The sequence below is a fragment of the Ceratotherium simum genome, chromosome 34, assembly GCF_057802395.1.
Source record: "Ceratotherium simum simum isolate JZ-2026a chromosome 34, ASM5780239v1, whole genome shotgun sequence".
In the NCBI taxonomy this organism is placed as follows: Eukaryota; Metazoa; Chordata; class Mammalia; order Perissodactyla; family Rhinocerotidae; genus Ceratotherium; species Ceratotherium simum.
The window spans coordinates 22,466,008-22,489,423 of NC_141933.1; the positions used below are offsets into that span (position 1 = coordinate 22,466,008).

At 52.0% G+C, this 23,416-nt stretch overlaps 1 protein-coding gene across 6 annotated transcripts in view; it reads right to left on the reverse strand.

Moving 5' to 3' along the window:
• The window catches only part of PRDM11 (PR/SET domain 11), an 87,333-nt gene that overhangs the window by 16,808 nt on the left and 47,109 nt on the right, over positions 1–23,416 (reverse strand). For 5 of the 6 annotated variants that reach the window (XM_087423079.1, XM_087423081.1, XM_014792508.2 and 2 more), the window contains one exon: positions 12,938–13,005. In XM_087423079.1, the coding sequence (XP_087279205.1) occupies positions 12,938–13,005 (68 nt within the window). Of the gene's footprint in view, positions 1–3,360; positions 5,543–8,594; positions 9,017–12,937; positions 13,006–23,416 lie in introns of those variants that run through there. The other variant, XM_087423080.1, reaches the window with a different exon arrangement.

Sequence of the window (23,416 nt, forward strand, 5' to 3'; positions counted from 1 at the left end):
ACAGAAAATGGTCCTGAGATAGTGCAGAGTGAGGACAATAGGATTGAAAGCGCTTTATACTAGGGTTCCAATCATGCTTTCACAACAAGCCTCGGTAAACTGCTTGCAGGAAATATACTAATGTTTTCACAGTGATTACCATATTGGTGGAGCTACTTTGTAATTTTCTGTACTTTCCAAGTTTTCCTTAATAAGCAATTATTACTGCTATCCCCACTCTCACCCCCTAAAAAAAAAAAAAGACACACAAATGCCAATTCCAGTACGAAATGGCAGTGGTGGCAGTCACGGTGGCCAGCAGCATTGCAAATCTACATGCGTGGCGCCCCAGGCATAATACCTCGTGCATACATCCCGCCCCTCTGCACAGGCCCCTGTGCACTCTGTTCTACTCGGCCTTGGAGGAGGCGGGACCTTACAAGGGGGACCGCTCGAGTCCAGGAAATAATCCATTGTGGCCACAAGATGTAGCACAGACCCCAGTGGGGGTAAGAACAAGGAGGAGGGGAATGCAAACACTAGCTCTGGCTGCTTCCCGCAGTTCAGAGAAGCGAGTCAAAAGCTCCACCCTGAGGGTGTGGGACTTCCATGATTTAGGGCGCTCAGGTCCCAGAACTTTTGTCCAGGATCTTAGCCCCAACGCATCTGTGTACTTGGCAGCATCCAGCGTGAGTGCTGGTCTCCCTGAGCTGTGAGGACACTCTGTGATCTCCATGAGCCCAGCCATGATGTTACTAACAAACAACTCAGAGGAATGAAGAAGAGGACCCCAGCCCAGAGAAGTCTTTCCAAATTAACACTCCCCAGTCTCAACTCTCCAATTGTACAAGTCTGCCTTTTCTCCATAGCTGGGATTTCTTCTAAACGTGCGAAACATTTCCCAGTCCCCCATTTAGCGAGAGTCTGGGATTTGACATCCAAAATTAATCAACCTTGTGGTCAGCACAGAACAGAACTGAGGTCGATGCAAACCTTCCTACTTCCAGATACGGAAGGCAAACCATTCATTCATCTTTTTCCTCCCAAGAATCACCTCAATCACAGAACACAAGGAAAGAGTACAGTCTTCGCTTTCTTCAGTTTCTAAACAGCCGTCAAGCTCTAAAGGCTGGAATTATCTTCTCTGGCACTCAACTTCAAGAGAAAAAGAGATGAGGAAGATTTATTCAAAAGAGCAACTTCTAGAGTATGTTGGAGGTTTAGAAAGATTCAAGTCAATTTCCCTTCCCACCTCCTGGTGTTTTCCTACCCAACTAGAATCAACATTTAGGAAGAGAACCCCAAATCTTTGGATTGATCACAAAGTATCTTCAAAGACAGATCAAAATTTGTTCAGCATCTGGTTGCATTTGGTTGTTTGGAAACTTGGCATTTGAAATGTGATATATATGGCAACTCAGTGAATCATAACAACGCATTCCCCTGAGAAGATGTTCACGCTATGTGATTTTTGAGATGAAGCAAAGTGGAACCAGCTAAGTCCCAGCACCAATTACCTCGAGTCAGGTCTCCTCCTTTTAAGTACTTTGCAGTCCCACCCAATGGCTTGATCCACTCCCAGAATCCTTCTGTCCCCCACACAACCATCCCTTTATGAAGAACCATGGCGGTCCCATTACATGGCTATAGGTGAGCAAGAGCCCTCCCCAGAACAGAAGGCTTCCAGGGAGTGAAATCTTTTTATTGGTTGAGTTTCCAGTCGCTACCTCATTGGAGAGAAGGTACAGAGTATGTCAGTGTGGGGGTGGGGGTGGGGGTGGGGAATGCTAGTGTTCATTTGATAGCATTTGAAACCAAACCCACAGAGTTGGTGACCTTTGAAGCACTCGAGAGTGTGGGGAGTAGAGGTGGGGGTGTGTGTTCTGGACTGAACCTTTCATGATGATAATGGATGGACTCAGCTGACTTTGGGTCCTGGATAGATAAGCACTAAGACCACACTTCTCAGGCCTCACCCACTATGTCTATCAAGTGCAACATATTTTCTAGCTGGGTCAGGAAATGGCTATCAGTTCCAACTCAAGAGAGAAAGTAACCCACAGGGCATCTATTTTGTTGGAGGAAACAGACAAGGGCCAGGCTCAGATACTCCTACTTGGTGGGCATGTCTGCAATGGAAGGAAGCTGTCCCAGTCAGAAATGGGAAAAGACTGACCAAGAAGAGGCTGGGTTCTGAGTTTTTACATGCATTTAGGTCTCCAGGCTGGGAGGGTCTTTGGGTCAGGCACCCATCCACCAGGTGGTCATTCAGCCTCCAGTAGAACAATACCCAGCCAGCCCTTGGCATGGCTGGAGGCCTTGGACTCTTAGGAGGGGCTTCCCTATCTTAAGCTGAAATTGGCTACCCATTCATTTCCATCCACTGGCCCTAGTTTTGCCTTCCTGTGTTGACATGCTAGCCCTTGTACCCCCGCTGAAGCCAAGAAAAAGAAACAAATCTTTTCCATCCAAAGTTGATAAGTCTCTTCATCTCTCTGTCCCCTTTGCTTCCAATTTGACCCTCTCCCTCCCCAGGACCAGAGGGAGCGGCCAGCCAGTCCTCGCTTGGTATCTTGAACTTGGCGGGGAAGACTCAGGGCCTGATTTCACGGCATCTTTGCACCTCCTGGAAATCGGCTAATACTGATTTCCATGACCATGCTTCTTGGCCAACAACGGCAGAGGATGACTTGGACTCCAAGAGGTCAAAGGCAGTCTAGAACCCTGCAGAAAGGGGATGGATCCCTGGTCAGGCTTTGGGGATTTCCTGCCTGGGAGAACGTCTCCCCGTCACTGTCAATAAGCCAGGGCAATGCACAGGTTGGGAGGCCACTCCCTGCTGAGGAGACTCCCAGTGGGAGCCCAAGGAAGCCGCATCGGTAACTTTGAGAAGGCTCCGATTGAGGCGGGCAGGGCCTTGCCTGTGACAGATATCAGGATCACTGGGGAGGTGTCCAAGAAAAGTTCATGCCTCAGGGGTCCCTGAGGTACACTGGCCAATGGACAGCCCTTGACATTCTGGTGTCTCCTGCCAGTGATGTTTTTTCCAGGATCCCTAACTTCTTTCAGGGAACAAAAGGTAAAATTCATTTAGCAACATCTCACTTTTGACGTGTAGAGAATTTACGTATAGCTGAACGGTTTCATACAAGGATGCTTCGTCTCCCACAGCCCCTCAGTTCCTCTCGTCTCCTCTAAGGGCTGGCACGGGCTGAATACGGGGCATCTGAGAGCTTATGAGATCCGGGAAATGCCAGCCCTTGAGCCCCTGTCGCCAGCACACTTTCCCTCCATCATCTAACCCCTGCTCGGGGGGCCCTGAGGTTTTCACAGGAAGCGAAGAAAGAGAATACACACCAAAGAAAGATCCTGGAGACTGGGTGTGTTCCAAGTGAGAGATCAATTTCTTTTTATTGCCATCTTAACAAAAATACTTGGGAAGGCAATCTCTGATTCCAGCATCGGGGGGCAGGGCAATGCCAGGCAACAATCAAGCCGTCGGGCTGCTGGGCAGGGGAGTGTTCAGTCTGGGGTAGCAGGGACCCCCAAAGAACCACAGAATGGGGAGATGGAGCCAAGGACACAGGGACAATGCAGTTGCCCTCCATTCTCCCTACATGGGACAAAGCTTGGTCTGGGTTTAGAAGCAGCTCTCCAGGAATAACCACAGCAAGCACTGGGTATTGCGGTCGTCCCAGCCCCCACCAAGGCTCTAGGGGGCAGGCGTGGGAGGGTAGAGGGCTGGGGCATGTGAGTTTCTCCTAGGGTCAGCCTCGGGCCAGGGAGCAAAGAGGACACAGAGCTGAGCTGCGCCCAAGTCAGAGCGAAGCTTGCGTCGGCCACCCCCACCTCCCTCCCTCATTTGAAGAACCGGACTCTCCACACGCCAAAATGAAACGTGAAGCTAGAGATGTGTGTAGCTAATGCGCACGCAGCCCAAGCAAGCAGAGGCGAGGCATGCTGGAACTTGGGACGGGAGAGGAGCCCTCCTGGGCTCCGGGTTCTTTCAGAAGCCACAGAGGGGTCGCCTTCAGGACCCCAAGACACGGGCCCTGCCTCTCCCCAGCCACTGGCTGTCAGCCTTAGCACCAGGGCGGGGTGGGCAGACTCACCTCCTAAATGCTGCTGTTGCCGCCCGCTGGCACCAGGATTGCTGAGGCAGGGGCAGGCAAGGAGCAACACCCCTCCCAACTCCAGATCTGGCCCCTGACAGGGGAGCTGGAAAAATCCCCAGACCTGGCTTCCAGTCCTGGCCCCCCTACTAACTGCAGTGTCATTTGTCATCTGTGAAATGCAGATGATGATGGCAATAATGATGAGGATGATACCGGATTTGGCTGCCTCTCCAGCTGTCCTGAGAACCCCACTGAGGCCACACATCTGCAAAAGCAGGGAAGAGCATACAGTGCCCTCTAAGAACGCCAGATCGTCTTCTTCCTCCGATGCCATCCCATTCTTCTTCCCACTGCACAGAGGGCAAGCACAGCGGCTGAGCGCACGCACGCGCGGGGCAAGCGGAGGGCCAAGGCTGAGGCGCCACCCAGCGGGGCTCGGAGCCCTGGCGCGGGAGTGGACAGACCCTCCTGGAAGGGCTGAGCTCCACCTGCCCGTCCTGAGGCCTCGCCCCCTTCAGAAGCAGCAGAATCGGGGCCTGGGAGGCTGGTGCAGCAGCCCTGAGGTTGGCAAGCAGGATTCCATTCGGAGGCTCCCCCCTTCCCCATAAGGCCTGGTGCCATGGGGTGCAGACCAAGAGGAGGCTGACCCTCCAGGCCAAGCAAGCATCAAGCAGGTACCTTTTCCTGCATCTCGAACATCTGCCAAAAGTGAGGGAGTGGGGCTGAATACACGCTCTGTTAGCGCACAGAGCAGCCGCCCTGCACTTGGTGGGATGACAGCCCCCCAGTATCCCCCAAGTGTCCTGGACACGAGAGACTGGCCTGTCTCAGGGCCAGACACCCCTCCTGCATCTCTCTTCCTCCTCGTGCAGACTGGCTGTGTTAGAAATTGTGCTTTCTCTTCCGAGACCTGGTAGTCCGTGCGGGGGCTGGTGCCGGGGGAGCCTGCGGGGGCTCTGCCGGTGGGGACTCGGTTGGAGGAGTAGACCCCACGGGGGCCGCCCCATCTGGTCCCCGTCGAGATGCCTGGACCCCATCCCGGATCTCTGTCAGCGTCTGGCACATCTGACCGACGCGGCTGGCCAGCTCGGCCGTGGCCTGGCTGATGGCGTGCATGCTGTTGGCCATGTCGCGGTGCACGGTCACCAGCTCCTGGCAGAACTGCCGGAACACCTCAGTCTGCTGGGCATGGGCGTGGAGGAGCTGCCAGTCAAGGCCCGTGCTGGGCGGGCTGGGGTGCGGCCGAGGGGTCCTGCAGGCCGCCTGGGCCTGGGGCGAGGGCCGGGGCGGGGCCTCTGGCTTGGGGCCCACTGTTTCGGACTGGTCTGAGGAGGAGGATGAGCGGAGCAGGGTGGGCCTGGCCAGACAGGCCTCTTCCTCGGGTGACCGCTGCAGGGGCACCCGCAGAGGCTGCCGGGAGGGCCCAGGTGCCTCCTCGTCTTCATCATCTTGGGGGACAGAAACAAAGAAGGGCGAACAATTACAACAGGGAGTAAGGAGGCAGCCCAGGGCTTGGACCCACCCCCAGAATCACCCTAGCATTCCCCCACCCTGCCACCCCTCAGCCTAGTTCGGCACACGCCCGCTCCCCACCCACCCACGGAGAAACACCTGCTCCCCATACCCCTCAGATACAGGCCAGGCGCCCCTGGGGAGAAGGGTGAGCCTGAGCAGTGCCCAGGTCCCCTTCCTTTCACAGGGGCTGCGACATTCTAGTGAGAGAGCGCCCAGGTCGGGGGACCTGGGGACCCCAGTCCCCATGGTGCCATATCTCAGTGACGGCATGTCAATCCAGTCACTCACTTCATCTCTCTATGACTCAGTTTCTGCAAAGCCAAGCCAACGACTGCTCTATCTACTCACCAGCCACCTGCCCACTGAGCAGGGCTGTTAGGGAGACTACACAGGAGAACAAGAAGGCACTTTGCAAAGCTAGAAGAGCGACACCCACCAAAAGATGCTGCTCTGAGTTCCAGCCTCCAGGAGGCCATTCCCGAGTGGCTGGGGGCCACCTTGTGGCCTTGCTGGAACCTGCAACTTCAAGTCACTGCAGGGGGATGCCTACAGGCTGGAGGAGGGAGGCAAGGGATAGCACCAGAACGGAAAGGAACGGACAAGATGGTGCAAAGCAGGTGAGCCCCCTCTGACGCCTCCCTCGGTCCCCAAGGAGGTCAGCCCAGGCAGACATATTGCTCCCACCCAGGAGGGCCTGGCGGCATGCTGGGACCATCAGACAGACTGCTACTCGCAGCCGGACCCAGGGAGGGGCCCAGCCCCTGCACACACGGTCTCGGTTGTCTCGTGATCAAGGTTATGAGCTGATTCCCGTGGCAGGAATAAAAAACACACAGGCTGACTCTGCTCACAGGCACACCCTCCCTGCCTGTACCTGAGGGGCTGATTCAGAACCACCCCCAGGGAAGGTGACAGGGAGGACAGACAGATCTTCTTATCCCTAGCCGCATGCCTCCTGCAAGGGTCCTGGGGCCTCATCTGGGCCAGCACAGTAAGAGAGCCTAGTGCCTGGTGACCCCACTTCGTGGGACAGCAGCCACCCCTTGGGTCCGGACACTGGTTCTGGCATGGCAGGGTTGGAAGGAGCGGGGCGGGCTGAGGTGAAGCTGTTCCCTCCCTTCCAGGGCCTCACTCCACCGAGCCCCTGGCCAAGTGCTAGAACAGCTGGTCATCTGGCCGGGAGAGGGAGGGCTGGTCGAGCCTGCAGTGGAGGGGTCCCGGGCCCCCTGCCCAGCCCAGGTCACATTTGGTAACCTCATTACCTTCGGTCTCAGGGAGACAGAGGGTGAGCAGGGCAGGATTTAGGGAACAGACTTCACTGGGGACCACGCCCCTTCTTTTACTCATAATTGGGTAGAATCATCCTGAAAGTTAGCAAAACACTGATTCACAGGGAGCTGTCAGACCCGGGTTCAAGTCCTGGTTCTGAATTGAGCTCTGGGGCCATCTCTGTTTCTGGAGCTTACTGCTTGATCTGGGAAACGAGCAAGTCGGACTAGATGGTCTTCACGTCCCTGTCCCTCCCCGTCCTGAAAATCTGACTCTGAATGGCCACCTGTCAGGAGCCCCAGCCAAACAGGAAATTAGCAGGATCCCAACGGCAATGGGCCTGCAACGGGAAGGCCAGGTCTTTGTGAACCACCTTCCCCAGGGCTGGCCAGTGGCTGGCTTCCCTGGAGCCCTCCTGCCCTGCTCCATCTCTCCGAGGCCCCCCAGTTGGGACTGCGGGCTGAGGGTGGGGGGCGGGTGTGTGCAGAAGCAGAGCTGAAGAGGGTGCAACCCCAGCACTGAAGGGCCTCAATTGCTCCCCATTCTGGGGAGCCCCAGCTAAAACCACAGCCCCCACAGGATGCTTGTCTCAGCCAGCCAGGCCAGAAGATTCCACACCCCAGCCCCTGGCGTCAAAGTCTGTCCTGAGACACAGGACGCAGAGGGGAAAGACGGAGACAGTGCTGAGGGAGAAGAGGGGTGCAGGGGGACGTGGGGGCAGTAGGGACAGGGAGGGGCCCAAGTGAGCACAGAGAGAGGGATCTTGGAGCCTCAGGGCGGGCAGAAAGAGGCAGAGTGCGGAGAGAAGTGGGAGAAGGCAGCATGGCACAGAAATGCAGAAGATAACAGAAATACAGACATTAGGAATGGAGAGAGAGAGGACTGAGCATTCCACGGCCCAGGCCCTGAAGACTTGGCTGCCTTCCTCTCACGCCCCCTCCCCCTCGCCTCTGCACTGGGCTTCCCTGGCTCCTCTCCGTTCCTGGAACGTGCCAAGCGCCTTCCTGATGCGGGGCCTTGTACATGCTGTTCTCAGCCTGCGAGGCTCTCCTCTTCCCTCCCCTCTGCTGCGCCCCACGCCGCCACCGGCCGGGTTAACTCTTACTCACCCTCCCATCTCAGCTCCACTGTCCCTCCTGGGAGTCTTCCCCAGACCCCAGGGAGAGCCAGCTCCACCCCTCCTGGCTCTCAGAATGGCTGCTACTTAATTCGCAGGGCCAAAGGCAAAATGAAAATGCAGGGCGCCCTGTTCAAAAACTATTCTGAGTTTCAGGAAGGCAACAGCAGAGCATTAAAGCCAGCACGGAGCCCTTGTGACACGGGGCCCCAAATGACGGTACAGGTCACACGCCCACGAGGTCAGCCCTGCTCTCAGGACTTCCTGTATTCATCCTTCGTTACAAATTTCCTGGTGCGATTATTTAAAGTTGGTCTATTCCCACGAGTCTAAGAACTCCCCAAGAGCAGGGCCGGTGTAGGTTTTATATACAACTCTGTCTTTCCGGCTCCCAGCACAGCTCCTGGCACAGTGCTCAGGAAATATTCTAGAATAAATGAACGGAAAGGGGTGAAGAAGACAAAAGAGGAAGAAGGAGGGAAGAATGGAAAGACTGGACAAGACAGAGAGGGACAGAAGAGGGAAGAAGGCAGGTGCACGGGAAATTGCCGCCAAGGAGCAGCCTGGGGAGCAGGGGAGGGGACACAGATGGTACTCACTGCTGCTCGAAGGGCTGTCGGTACCATCCAGTTCTGCCCTCGGGAAGCTGTGCCCGGAGCGGGCCGTGAGCAGCGCTGACTCGATGGCCCTCTCGTGGGCAGTGAGCACGATGGCGGGGGCCCGGCCCCCAGCCCCGGGGCCCGACAGGGACTGCTGCATGAAGGCCAACTTGTCCTTGGTCCTCCGTTTCATGTCATCCCATCTGTGCTTAATGTCCTTGACGGAGCGGGGGACCTGGCTGACGGAGGTGATTTTCCGAGCTATGCCTTCCCAAATCTTGTCCCTGTCGGCATGGGACAGCCGCATGGTCTCCCTCCCAAAGAGAACCGCTTCGTGGTGGGTCACCTCTGTGACCAGAATGTCCAGCTCCTCCTTGGAGAACTTGGGCTTCCTCTTACGCTCGGCCAGGGGCGCCACATTCCTTGGGTTGAATATCCCACAAAGCACAATTGGGTAAATGACCGTCAACGCGCGTGGTCCTCCTCCTTCCTAATTGCCGGCCCCCAGCTGGGGAGACAGGAGGCACCTGGGCGCCCTCGCCCGCTCACCACCACCACACCCTCCCTGCCACTACTGCTCGGAGGACGGGAAGAGACGCGGCGCACGCGGGTGGGAGCGCTGGACTGAGTCGCACGCCTTCGGATTGAGGCCCTGCCTCACCTCTGACTAGCAGGGACAGCCAGGGCACTTCACCCAGCCTCTCCCAGCCCCGCTCTCCCCATCTGGACTGGCAATAACAACCACACCAATCTCGGAAAAGCATAGTGATGTAAAAGAGCTTTAAAGCCCTAAAGAGGAACAAAGGATCCTTATTGGGGTTAGGATCCTGCCACTGCCTCTACAAATGGCTTGGAGGAAGAATATTTAAACAGGGAGACTATTTACAGTGGGCTTCTGTGGTGTGTGGCCTCACTGGTGACGCCCATAATTAGAATGTATTCACAGAAAGCTTATTCTGTCCCGTGGCTCTCTTCTCCTTCCCCGTGCCCAAGTTCCCCACCAAGTCCCCACCTATGGGTGTGTGCAGGCTCCCCTCCACTGGAGCGCTGGCTGGCAGCAGCTCCTTCTGGGGGTGGGCTGCTGCGGATTTTTGGCAGCTCACGGGCAGAACGAGAGGAGCTCGCAAGCTCCCTCCGGGAGACAAGTTCCACTGGGATGGAGGCCAGGAGTGACCCTGGCTTCCATCTGCACGGAGCAGCCAGGGGCCCTGGGCAAGGGGACAGGGTGGCCCTTCCCGCATCTGACCTGGCACCTGCTCGGGCTTTGGAACTCAATTTCTCCACAGTGTGGTTCTGTCCACCCTTTAACTAGTGCCAGAATGTCCCCAAGACCCACACAAGAGAGGAACCCAGGTAGGGACGGAAACCTGGAGCCCGATTCACTCTTCTGGCTGCTGCCAAAACCACAAGGAGAGACCAGGGGCACAAGGATCCTTCAGCCCTCACCTCCCCACCCCACCCACCCGGAACACCATGGCCCAGGAGACGGGAGAGGAAGGCCAGGGCTTCGGTTCCCTGCCAGACAGTGCAGGGGCCCGGGCCTTGCACTCACAGACCTGGGACTAGAAGCTGAGTCTCCTGTGCAAATCCCACTTCCCCCTCTGTAAAACGAGGGTGGTAATTCTAGTGCCACCTCCCCGGGCTGCCAGGAGGAGTACACGGGGGATTCTCAATCTCGCCAATATTGGTGTCTAGGGCTGGAGAGAAGGTCATCCTGGGCAAAGTAGGATGTTGACCAGCATCCGTGGCTTCTGCCTGATAGAAACCAGTAGCATTCACTCACAGAGTTGCAACAGCCAAAAACGTCTTCAGGCATGGCCAAATGCCCCCAGCCAGCAAAACAGCCCCTGGTCTCCGACCGCCCATTTCATGAACGCAGAGCACCTAGCATGGGGACGCCACAAAGTCAACACTCATTATGTGGGGGCCCACTCTCTTCCTAGCCCATCACTTGATCTGGAAGAAACTGACTACCATTCGGTCATCCACAAGACACTAGGCTGGGACAGTACAGTTGAGGGGGTCTGCAAATTAGACTGAGCTGTACAAATGGAAGCTGTCTATTCAGGGAGAAGGAGCGTTCCCAGCATGAACTGGCTTTCCCCTCCAACTACCACCAGAGGGGCATCTCCATGGCAACAGACCACATACCCAACCCCAACCTACTCCTTGAGTCTTTAATGAGATGAGGGCCCATCAGCTGTGACTGTCCTGGCACCATCTTGGATCAGAATGGGGCTGGGAGCAGGACTAGGACAGATCCCATGCCAGCGAGGTAGTGGCAGCAGAACCCACCCCACACAAGCCCAGGAAGCCAGGCTCCGCCTGTTCCTTTGTGCACAGGCAGAAAGAACACTGGCCCAGAAGTCCAGAGATGGGTTCAGGTCCTGGTTCTACACTGACTGTGTGATCTTGAGTAAGACCTTGCCCTGCTCTAGGTCTCAGTTTTACCACCATCACATGAAGATGGGGACAGAGCAGTGGTTCTCAACACCAGCGGCACAGCAGGATCATTCTGGAGAGCTTTACGAAATACCAATGCCCTGGGCTCATCCCAGCCCCATTAAGTCAGAACCTTAGCTCAGATGATGAACGTCTTTCTTTGGGGTTGTGGTAAAGCCTTGTCCCCAAGCTGAGAGATCAGAGATGGGTAGAAGGGTAAAATAGAATCAGCTCCACCAGCCAAAGCTTCTGGAGCCTAGAAAGCAACAGCGCACCAGGCCGCACTCAGACACACCCTCGTCTGCTTGCCTAGAGCCAGATGGGAGCAACAGGGGTTGGGAGCACAGGCCGGTCCCCACTTCTGTGTCTTTGCTTACGGTGTCCTCAAATGTCATCCTGGCCCCTTTGAAGGCCCAGCTCAAAGGCCCCCTCCTCTTTCCGCTGGGCCCTTGTAGCACATTGTCGTGCCTTCATTCAACAACCGTATTAGAAAAAGCATCTTCCACGGTGGAAGGTGTGAGTCCTGGGAGGGCCAGGCCAGCCGATCCACCCGGGACAGGGGCTGCTCTGTGAACGGGTGGTGGATTGTATGTGCTGAGCTGACCTGCACCCAGCAGTCAGGAGAAGAGGAAGGCGGTGAGGAGTGTCGATTGCCTTCTTGAAGCCACTTTCAGGGCATGGCTGATCGGATTACTTGAAAGGGGGTTGGGGTGCCACGGGTGCCTCTGCTTCTGCACTTTTCAATGGCAATGAGAACAGCTGCCCGACACATAAAAGGATGCATCTTAAGGTGCTCTGGAGAGTGCCAACTGAGGCCCGCCCATCAGCAGATCTGAGCTGGGAACACAGGTGGACAGGGAGGCCACGGGGAAGGGGACAGGACACCTCGTCATGGACGCCCCACCTCAAACCAACTTCTCCTCCTTCACTTAGAAAGTCTCAGAGTTTAAATACAGCAAACTCGCTCTGAGAAAGTCCCTAACTGCCCTCCCTCAAGCAGCATCTCTCCTGCACCTCCAGCCCCCAGACCCCATGGGTCACGGAACTGCACAGACGCCGACAGAGGGCCCGATTCACGGTGTGGTTGTGCGCCTGGGTCCAGCCATCCATGGCCTCCTGTCCCTCCCAACCAGATCCAACCCCCACCACATCACTCCTGGGTCCCAGAGAGAGGCCACCAAGGAGGCAACAAGGCAAGTCCAACCTCCCACATGGCCCCCAGACTCCTCCGGGCAGGGCCCCGGCACACGGCACAGGCCAGCAGCACAGAACCAAAAGGAGAGCCCTGCACTGGGCCCTCAGTTCCAGGCTCAGCTCAGCTGCCTCTGGGCGACCCTGGGCCAGTCTACTGCTCCCTCTGGCTGGCCACGAAGGATCCTTCTAGTGCAAACTTCTGTCCCAAACACTGGACCACGGTAAAACCACTCTTGAAAGTACTCATGCCTGAGCAGCAAGCACCATCGAAAACTGAGCTACAGAATGTGCCAGAAGCCTCTTTTCCCATGGGTGCCATTTAAACGATGCTGGTGATGAGTCCTGCACCACTCCAGCAGGAGTCTGCCCTGAGGGGTGTCACATCCTGGGTGGAGGGACACCCCTCCTCACAGGGGTGCTGTCAGGAGCCAGGGGCCTAGGTACTTGAGACACTCTGACAAGTGCCCAGTCTCTAGGGGTCCCTGTAACCCACCAGCCAGGCCACAGGCCTCCTCCAGGGCCCCTGATGGAAGGCTGGGGGAGCAAGAGGGTCCTCCAGAGCTAGACATGTCCCAAACCCTGCAGACGGCAGTCCCAGGGCCTCTATGGGCCTCCACCACTGGAGACCCCACAGCCCAGCACTCTCCCTTGGCCTCCTCTCCAGAGTTCAGACAGGGCTCCCGGGAAATCGGCAGAGCAGGACTCACCTCATCCAGTTGGCCTTAGTCTCGTCTGACCCGTCTATGGACTTGTAGCGGTTGTTCTTATCCACAATCTGGAAGACAGAGACAGAGTCTAGAACGGGCCATCCTAGGAGGGCTCTCCTTGGGCTCCGCCCCAAACCAGGGCCCAGGGCCTGGCCCCATCTGCCACCACTCAGAACCTTCCCCTCGCCCTCCCGCTACAACGCCCCCACCGCAGCGGGACTGAGACCCGAGCTGGGGCCGGGAATCCCATCTCCCTCCTCTGTCGTGATGGAATACCAGCAACACAGCCAAGGAGCAGCATCCCCAACAGCCTCACGCTGCAACAGCAGTTAAATCCAGCCCTTCCTCTCTCTCCAGTTTCTGTGGGAGACAGAGGCCGGCCCTGGGTGATGAGGCATATGTGACGGAGGGGGGTCCTCCTCTCCCCATCTCTAAATGTTCAAGAGCCTCACGGTTTGGGCTGAGTCCTTTCATCTTCCGTAAAACGGCCTTTATTTCATCACCACTCTTGAATCAGAGTTCAGCTGGGTATGGAATTCTAGGCAGATGAAGTTTTATTTGCTTTCAGCATTTTGAAGATTGCCAAAAAGGCTGCCTAGGGTCTTAAGCAACCTCCTGTTAGCCTAATGTTCTTTTGTGGATAATCTGTCTACGGTAGATTTTAAGACTTTCCCTTTATTCCTGATTTTCTGCAATTTCTCTCTGTGGTTTAAAGTGGAGATTTACTTTTTAAGAATTCTCCTCATTACTTGATGAGCACATGACTTGATGAGGACTTCTATTTCTTTTTCAACTCTGGAAAATTCTCAGCTTTTATGCTTTTGCGTATGGCTTCTCAGTCGTCTTCTCCAGGCTCTTCTTGCAGAATTTCTATTAAACATATATGAGAGCAGCCCACTCTATTCTCCATGTCTTTTAACTACTCTTTCATATTTTTCTCTTTATCTCTGTGGGTGACACTCTGAGAAAATTTCTCAGGAGTCTCTTCCAAATCACTAATTCTCTCTGTGACTGTGTCCAGTCCAGAGTTTATCCATCTACTGAGATTCTTCCTTTCCTTTTTTAGTGAGTACTTTCAATGCAATGAATTATTTTCATTCCCAGAACTTTTAATTGGTTCTTTTTCATATCCATCTTTTTTTTTATCATTCTGTCTCTTTGTTTCATAATGACATGGTCTTTCTTTTTCCTTTTCTAACAGTTTTATTGAAGTACAATTGACATATAACGTACCATTTGATAAATTCTGACAAACGTGTACACCCATCATCACAATCAAGATAACAAATGTATCCATCACCCCCAAGAGCTTCTCCATGCCCCCTGTAATCTCTCCCTCCCTGCCTCCCATCTCTAGTCCCTGGAGGCACTGGACAGGCAACCAGTGAGCTACCTTCTGTCACTATAAATTACTTTCCATTTTCTAGAATTTTATATAAATGGAATCAAATGAAGCCATGTCTGGCTTCTTTCACTTAGCACAATATTCTGAGATTTGTCCATATCGATGTGTGTATCAGAGTTCATTCCTTGGTATTAGTGAGTAGTATTCCATTGTTTGGGTGTGCCACAATTTGTTTTTCTAGCTACTTATTGACGGACATTTGGATTGTGTCTAGTTTTTGGCTATTACAAATAAAGCTGCAAAGAAAATTCACTTACACATCTTTGTATAGACACACATGCTTTCATTTCCCTTGGGCAAACACCTAGTAGTGGAATGGCTGGGTCACATGTATATGGTAACTTTTAAGAAACAGCTAAACTGTTTGTCAGAAGAGCTGCAGCATTTCACATTCCCACCAGCAGTGAATGGACCCACCAGTTGGTCCACATCTTTGCCAATACTTGGCATAGACAGTCTTTTTTATTTTAGCCATTCTAATAGGTATGAAGCAGTATCTCACTATGGTTTTAATTTGTATTTCTCTGATGACTCATAAGGTTGAGCTTCTTTTTGTGGGCTTATTTGTCAGCTGCATATGTTCTTTGGTGAAGTGTCTCTTCATATCTTTTGCCCATTTTTAAAAATTATTTTATTGAGGTCACACGGGTTTATAACATTGTGTAAATTTCAGGCGTACATCATTATATTTTGGTTTCTGTACAGACTGCCTTGTGTTCATCACCAAAAGTCTAGTTTCCATCCATCACCGTACATATGTGCCCCTTTACCCCTTTTGGCCTCCCCCATCCCCACCCATTTTTTAAATTGGGTTTTTTAAAAATTATTGTTGAGTTTTGAGAGTTTTTAAAAAATATATTTTGGATACAAGTCCTTTATCAGACATGCGATTTGCAAATATTTTCTCCTAGTCTGTGGCTTGTTTATTCATTCTCTTAATGGCGTCTTTCTAAGAGCAGAGGTTTTAAATTCATACAAACAAACAAAAACCCACTGTCTTGTTCTTTTTAATGGATGTTATCCTTCCTTTATTTCTGTGAGGGTCCTAAGGCTTTGATCGCTAATTAGCCCTCATTATATATTATCCCCTTCATCCATAGCAACAGAACCCTTGGATTATAACTGGGCACCTTGCTACCCATAATAACAGAATACATTTCTTGGCTTCTCCAGCTAAGTTCTGGCCAATAGGATGTAGGTGGAAGTGTCATGTGTCAGCTTCCTGAAAAATTCTTCAAAAGACAGCTGATACAAGCCCTTCCACTATCTTGCTGTCTGGAATGGAGATGTGATGGCTGGAGCTCTAGCTACCAAATTGGACTATGAGGATAATCTAAGCATTGAGATAGTGAAGTGATGAGCTGGATCAAGCTTGGTTTCCTGGGGACTTAGTGGAGCAGAGCCACCTCACCAGGCCTAGAATGTATTCATAAAAGAAAACAAAACTCCTATGTTGCTTTAGCCACTGTTATTTCAAATCTCAATTACTCACAGTCAAACCTACTCCTGATACAGACCCTAAACAGTTATTTTAAATTCATTTTCAGAATATGCTACAATTTTTATTTTAATTAGAATGAATTCATTTGTCATAGATTTTTGGAAGCTGTCTTTTTAACATCAATTTTCTTCATTAGTTTTGGAGATTTGGTGTGGAGGCTCATCTTGAGTGGGAGTCTGTCTGTCTGTCTGTCTGACTGTCTCTTTCTCTCTCCTGCTTTTTCCCGTTTCAAGCAGTCAACCTGGCTCCACTCTCCACCTCACATGGGATACTTTTATTTCATATTGCCCTCAGCAGCTGAAACTGATGGTCACCTCTGCCTGCTCCGGATGGAGCCCCATGGGGCTTTGTTTTCAGCTCCACGACCACTTTCTCCTCCGTCCCTCCCTTCCTCCCTCCCTCCCTTCCTTCCTCCCTCCCTCCCTCCCTTCCTTCCTCCCTCCCTCCCTTCCTTCCTCCCTCCCTCTCCTCCTTCCTCCCTCCCTCCCTTCCTTCCTTCCTCCTCCCTCCCTTCCTTCTTTCTTCCTTTCCTTCCTTTCTTCCTTCTCTCTCTCTCCCCCTTCCTTTCCTTCCCTCACACACCTTCCTGACCTGTACTCCGTGGAGATTCACATCCATTGTCACACTCTCAATTTGTTCCTTCCTCACAAACTTTCATCTCCAGCCCCTGCGTGAATACCTAACTGCCACCTGACACCCCCCTTGCACGTCTCACGTCTCACGAGCATCTCAAACTTACCTCAGGCCCCACCCCTGAGCCCGTTCCTCCTCCACTTATCCCATCACGGTATCTGAAACCACCATCCACTCAGATTTCAAAAACAAGTCATCCCTACCAAAAGCCAGTGAATTGTGCACTAGAAATGAGTGAACTGTGTGGTATGTGAGTTATAGCTCCATAAAGCTGTTTTCAAAAGACAAAACAAAAAGAGAAAGTCATCCTTCATTCCTCCCTCTCTCAATCCCCCGTATCTAATCCCTCAGCAAGGCCTCCAAGTCAGATTTTGAAACCGCTCCTCTCTCCACTGCTCCCTGTTTCGCCCCAGTCTGAGCCACCTCAGCTCTCTTCTTGACAATCAGAGATGCTGACGAACCTCCCTGGGGCCGTTCCTAACTCTCCATCGATTCTCCCCGTGCAGCCGGAGGAGGCTTTCATCAACATAAATCAGATCATGTCCCTCTCCAGCTCAAAGCGGCATCCCCCACACTTACAATAACAACATTTGTACTTGTGGTCACAGCCCTCAAGGCCGTAGGACCTGGTCCCTGCCTGGTACCCATACGACCTGGTGCCTCCCAACTTCCTCGGGCCTCTATCTCCCCCTTCACGTTCCTGCAGCAGCGAGGATCTGAGATGAGCCTTTACACTGATCGGGTCTGCTGCCTACAACCTCTTTTCCCCATTCTTAAAAAAATAATAATCACAAAATATTTCAAGTATTCAGAAGCTACAAAGAATAACACAGCTGACAACCCTGTGCCTATCAATCAGAGCCAACAAAAATTACACCAGCCATATTGGTTCTAGACTTCTCTCTCCTCTTGCTTCGAGAAAAGACCTAGATGCAGTTGAAGACCATCTCTGCCTCTAACTCGTTCTCCATCCCTCCCTCCCTCCCAAGGTGCCCACTATGCTGAAGCTTAGGGGGGCTTCTCATTTCTACTGGAAAGGATTTCTCTCAAAACCATGCACAGAACTGTTTTGCATGTTTGTAAAGTTTACAGAAATGGCACCCAAGTGAACACGGCCTTTTGTACCTTTTTCCCACTAAGTTTTGCATGGCTGGTCCCTTCTTGTCTTTTGGGTCTTATTTCGGTCACCTCCTCAGAAGAAGCTTTCCCTGACCTGAACCTAAAGTGAGTTCCCTCCGCCACCCCCCGACCTCCACACGCCTGTCCCCCCACGGCGTTATCTCTACGACACCATCCCGTTACATATTTTAAAGACCTAGTGATGGGATGCATTTTTGTTGTTGACGGTGTTTATCTATTTGTCGATTTGGTAATTGACTGTCCCCCTCACTAGACCATAAGCTAATGAGGACAAGGGACACGGCTATCCTCGTCATGATGGCGGGCTGGCCCCCGTCCCTTCCCTAACACTGCACTCGGCACACGTGGTGGCCGAATGAATGAATTATTAAATGAAGAACCTTTTAAGTAAAAAGTGAGTTAATGAAAAAAATTTATATAGTGTTAATATTTTAGTAGAAAGGGAACGAGTGGTATGCTGGCTTGCACTGGCTAACGAGAGCTGACTGTTAAATTTTCTGGAATTTCGTGAACCAGTTCTTAAACACAATCATTATTAAAAGTTAAATTATATAAACTTACAATTCGAAAAGTTATAGTTTTTAAAAAGGTAATAAATATTCAAAGCTTTCCACTTCTTGATTATTTTACTATTATCTCTGTTCTTGAGGGTATGGGCATCTTCTGTATTTGTACAGTAGAAAAACTAAATAATGGTTGTTACTGCATGCCACGTGCCACCTCCTCGTGCTGCAGCATCATGGTGGTAGCTTGAAATCAGCCAGGGTGGGAGCATTTACACCATGGAAATCGACACATGCCCCCCCCCAACATCAGCAGCACGCCTCTATGCATATCTTTAGACGTGCACAGAGCCTGAGAGCTACATTTCAAACTCTCAACTCTGGTCACCTCTAGAGGGGAGGGGATGAGACTCTCGCTTCATTTGTGTATTTAGGAGACTAGACTGCCTTTGTGGTTTCAAACTCTCCGACAGACGAAAAGAGAAAACATATAGCTCAGGCTTCACCTCCCCCGACAGTCTCCCCAGACGATGCTCCATCTTTCTCTATGAGATTCCTCCCTTGGAATCTCATAGAACCCTGCACTTTATCATAGTACTAATCCCCCAACATTATCCTTTTCCGACTGCTCCTCTCCCTCCTGGGGGAAGAGAGAAGCATCTGTAGGCCCCGCGGCCTGTCGTGGGAGCAGCTAGTGGGTAGGAAGAGCAATGGGGCCAGAGGAATCAGCTAGCATCTCAGGTGCACCACTCACAAATGAGTGGCCTTGGGCAGGTGACGTTACTGGCCATGCCTCAGTTTCCTCATCTGTGAAATGGGGTAAAAACCAACCTTGAGCACTGCCGTAATGACTGATGAGGAAGGCACTCAATAAACGGTCGCTACTAGCACTGTGATCATGACTGTGGTTATTAACGCAGGGACCAAATGTTACTTATGATTAATTCTGGGTGGCGGGGGTCTGTGGGTCAACGTTGAGTTGTAATCAGCCCTTTTGTGGCTTCGACTGGGCAGAGAGGCCTGGGAGGGAGCTGTGAGGGACAGGGAGCTGCCTAAGACCTCTGCTGCTGGGTCCAGATCCGGAGATCAGCTGAGGGATGTTTCTTGGCTTATCTTTCCCACCAATCAGGATTTTCTCAAATCAAGCATTCATTCATTCAACAATGTCACCGAGGGAGCGGCTACAGTGACAGGCTCTGGGGATAAAATGGCGATCCAGTAGACAGCGTCTTTGCTCTCACAAAACTCACGGTCCAGGGGGAGACAGAAGAGAGGCCACTGGGACACCCCGCGGTCAGGACTATCGTGGGGAATTCTCTGCAATATGGGGACTCGGAGCTGGAGCCTGGTACCTGCAAGTCAGTCGAGGACGTTCTTGGGGATGTGGAATCTGAGCTGAGGTCTTGGAGAAGAGGAGGGCAAAGGAATTCTAGGTGGAGGGCGCACGACAGGCGGGACCACACAGGGCATGCAGATCACGTCACAGGTCACAGATGCGCCCAGGCTACCCTAAGCAGAGAGCGGGATATGGGCCTCCAGTCCTGGGACTGAGATGGTCCAGGAATGGCCAGATGCTCGGGACCAAGACCCCAGAAGGCTGGCCTCCCTCGCCTTATCCCTTGAGGTCAACTCCTTGGCCCCTCTGAACCCGGCATGTCTGGGACCAGCCCAGGTTCTGAGCACCGTGATGCGAGAAGGACTTTGATAACCTGGACCTGACCAGAGAAGGGCGACCAGCACAGTAAGGAGGTTCCTTAACCTGGAGAAGAAGAGGCAAAAGAAAGCAAAGCCGTCATCAAATGTGGGACGGACCACCATGCGGGGGAGGCAGGACCAGGACCAGCGTGCACTTAAAGGGCCACAGGGCTGAACTCAGCACAAGGACGAGCAGCCCTGTGAGGTGCTGAGCTTCTTGTCACTGGGAGTATGTAAGCAGTAGCCGGATGACCCGCTATCCGGGAGGCTGAAGAAAGGATTTCCCCACTGAGTGGCAATCTGTCCTAAATGACCTCTAAAATTCTGTCTAAAACTAAGATGTAAGATTCTATGTGGACAGATCCTCAGGAAATAATATGAAAGCATGAGTTTTGGCCCCGCCGGCTCAAGCATGGTCCATGTGGACCAGAATGCTATTTCTGACCATGGTAATAATTAATAAAGACATCGATAATAAAGCATCGACAGCTGTCATTCATGGAGCAATTTCACTGTGCCAAGGACCCCGATACACTGTCCCATGAATTCTGACAACTCCGTGGAGTAGCTACTACTATTAGCCCCATTTTATAGATTAGGAAACTGAGGTTCAGGGCTTAACCTACCTGAGGGCACAAAGGAAATGCGTGGGGAAGCCGGAGTTCAAACTCGGGTCTCTGCTGGCACAGCCCATTTTCTTAAGAACGCTCCAGAGTGACAGACGTTACCCCCAAGCTCCCTCTAACGACTTCGTCAGAATCAACCAGGAATGTCCTGGAACTTCCAGCTTTGCTCCTGGTTTGAGCACATTTGCTACGTGAAGACCAGCATGTTAATAGGGAGGAACATTCTGCTTTGCGGCAGAACATCTGCCACAATCGAGGATTCACCATTGGGCTCCTCTAAACGGTGCCATAACCAGAGGCTGCAGAAATTGGATTTTCAAAAATCTGATTTGCTTGCAACTTTCCAGGAACCCATCGAATCCATAAAGCATTCTGATTTTCAGCCCTGTACCTCCTCTCAGAGCAAAGCGGTTACAAAAATGATTTGTGAAGCCATTCATGGTTGACAAAGCGCCTTTGCACGTCTCAGATGCTCCTCCCAGAACCCCAGGAGGCAGACAGCATCTCTCCTGTTCTCCGGCCACTTCCCAGACCAGCAAACTGCACTGGCAGAAATAAACAGGGCGTCCCGACCTTGAACTTGAACTCTGACCTCTGCTACACTCAGAAACATGGAATGAAGAACGCTTAAGCTGGCAGGGGACCTCTAAGATTATTCAGGCCCTGGGTTCCTGACCTGGCCTCCATGGATGGACTTTAGCAAGGGGAAGGAGGGGTCCCTTAAAATATGACAGCATTTTGTGAATACTGGTATAAAAGTATAACTTCTTAGATGGCTCAAAAATGCCCAAGAAACATGATCTAACCCATCCCCAGCCCCCGAACCCCCACCGCCATTTAACTGATAATGGAATTAGTACTTCCTTTGATTGTTCTAGAATTATCTTTTATCAAATTTCAGAAAAGCCCTGGAGACCCGGAAAATGAAGCTTGTTTAGAGACAATCCCAAATTCCACATCCGGGTTTTACAGACTGTAATTTCACTCACCGCCCCCAGCCCGTCCTGAACCCCTTGTGAAGACAGTCAAGCCAGCTGCCAGCTGCCCATCACCTGCTGTGCGCCAGGCATAGAGGAGCATTAACACTCACAACAACTCGTAGGCGCATATTCCAATAGATTGTGCATCCGCATTTCACGGATGAGAAAACTAGAGCTCGGAGACAAGTGACTAGCTCAGATACTTCCCACAAGTGGTAGGGAGGTCTGAGCCCTGTAACCATCTCGGACAGCTCTTTCCTTCCCAGGGCCCTCTGCTCTGCCTGTAAAAGGCACTCGGCTTTGGAACCAGCCTCAGGACCAACCACCATCTACTCACTCTGAACACACTCCGCCTCACTCTTCTTAGTATTGAGTCTAAGTAATTAGACTTCTTAGTAATGAGGCTGCCCGTGAAGCGGGTGGAATGGGCCCTCGGCCAAGAACCTGAGGATCCTGTCTCTATGCCTGAAATGAAAGCTCTTGGGGCAAGAGTGGGAGAGACACCCAGGAGAATCCGCCCCTCAGAGAGGCAGCAAAAATGCAAACGCAAATAGACCTGTGGCTGGAGAGAGATTAGATAGAAACAAACTTTCAATGCCATGCTACAGATCTGAAGGGTCTTCCAGGTTAACATGGCAGAGGGAAGCAGCTGACAGAGATGGTGTGAAAAAGCACTCCACGGAGTTGTTCAGTACACAGCCTGCACATCCATCATGGGCAGCTCTCCCCCAATAACCAGTGAAAAGAACAAGAGATAGTCAGAAAAAAGCAGAGAGAAAACTCAAACCTCCACAGTGAGATACCACTGGGACGGCTACAATTGAAAAGTCAGATCACAACACGTGCGGACAAGGATGTGAAGAAATCAGAGCCCCGAAGTACTGCTGGTGAGAATGTAAAATCGTCTAGCTGCTCTGGAAAACAGTTCAGCTGTTCCTCAAACGATGGAACATAGAGTTACCTTGTGACCCAGCAATTCCCCTCCTAGGTACATAGCCAAGAGAAATGAAAACAGAGGTCCACACAGAAACTTGTACACAACGTTTATAGCAGCATCACTCATGACCGCCAAAAGGTGGAGACAACCCAACCGTCCATCAACAGACAAACAGATAAGCTAACTGTGGTCTATCCATACAATGGAATATTATTCAGCCATAAAAGGAACACCACCACAATTATTACACGCCACAACATGGAAGCACCTTGAAAACATTAAGTTAAGTGCAAGAAGCCAGTCACAGTCACTATACGATCTCATTCCTACTGAAGTCCAGAAGAGGAAATTCTATACAGATACAAGGTAGATTAGTAGCTGCCTAGGGCTGGGAGGAGGAGAGGAGAGGGGAAGAGGTGGGGTGACAGCTGAAGGATATAGTTTCTTCCTGAGGTGATGAAAAGGTTCTAAAGTTGACTCTGGTGATGCTCACATGTATCTGTGAATATGCTAAAGACCATTGAGAGGTCAGCCTGGTGGCATAGTGGTTAAGTTCGCACGATCTGCTTTGGCGGCCCGGGGTTCACGGGTTCAGATCCCCGGTGCAGACCTACACGTCACTCATCAAGCCATGCTGTGGTGGTGTCCCACATACAAAATAGAGGAAGACTGGCACAGATGTTAGCTCAGGGCCAACCTTCCTCACCAAAAAAAAAAAAAAAAAAAAAAGACCACTGAATTACACACTTTAAGTGGGTGAATTGTATGGTATGTGACTTACATCTCAAGAAAGCTGTTACAAAAATAAAATCTGCCAAACGTTCCTCAGCAGCAGTCAGACAAGGAAAAGGAAACAATCTTATACCATATGCTGGGAAGTGTTCCCCAAAGAAACAGGAGGTTGCCGTGTGAGTGGGGAAGACCAAGGGGACATCACATGGGCATCTAGATATTCACATCTGGGGCTTAGAGATTAGGAGCTCGAATTTTGGGTTGAAGTCCTGGCCCTGTGCTTAGCTGTGTAGCCTTGGACAAGTAACCTGGCCCTTTAAACCTCAG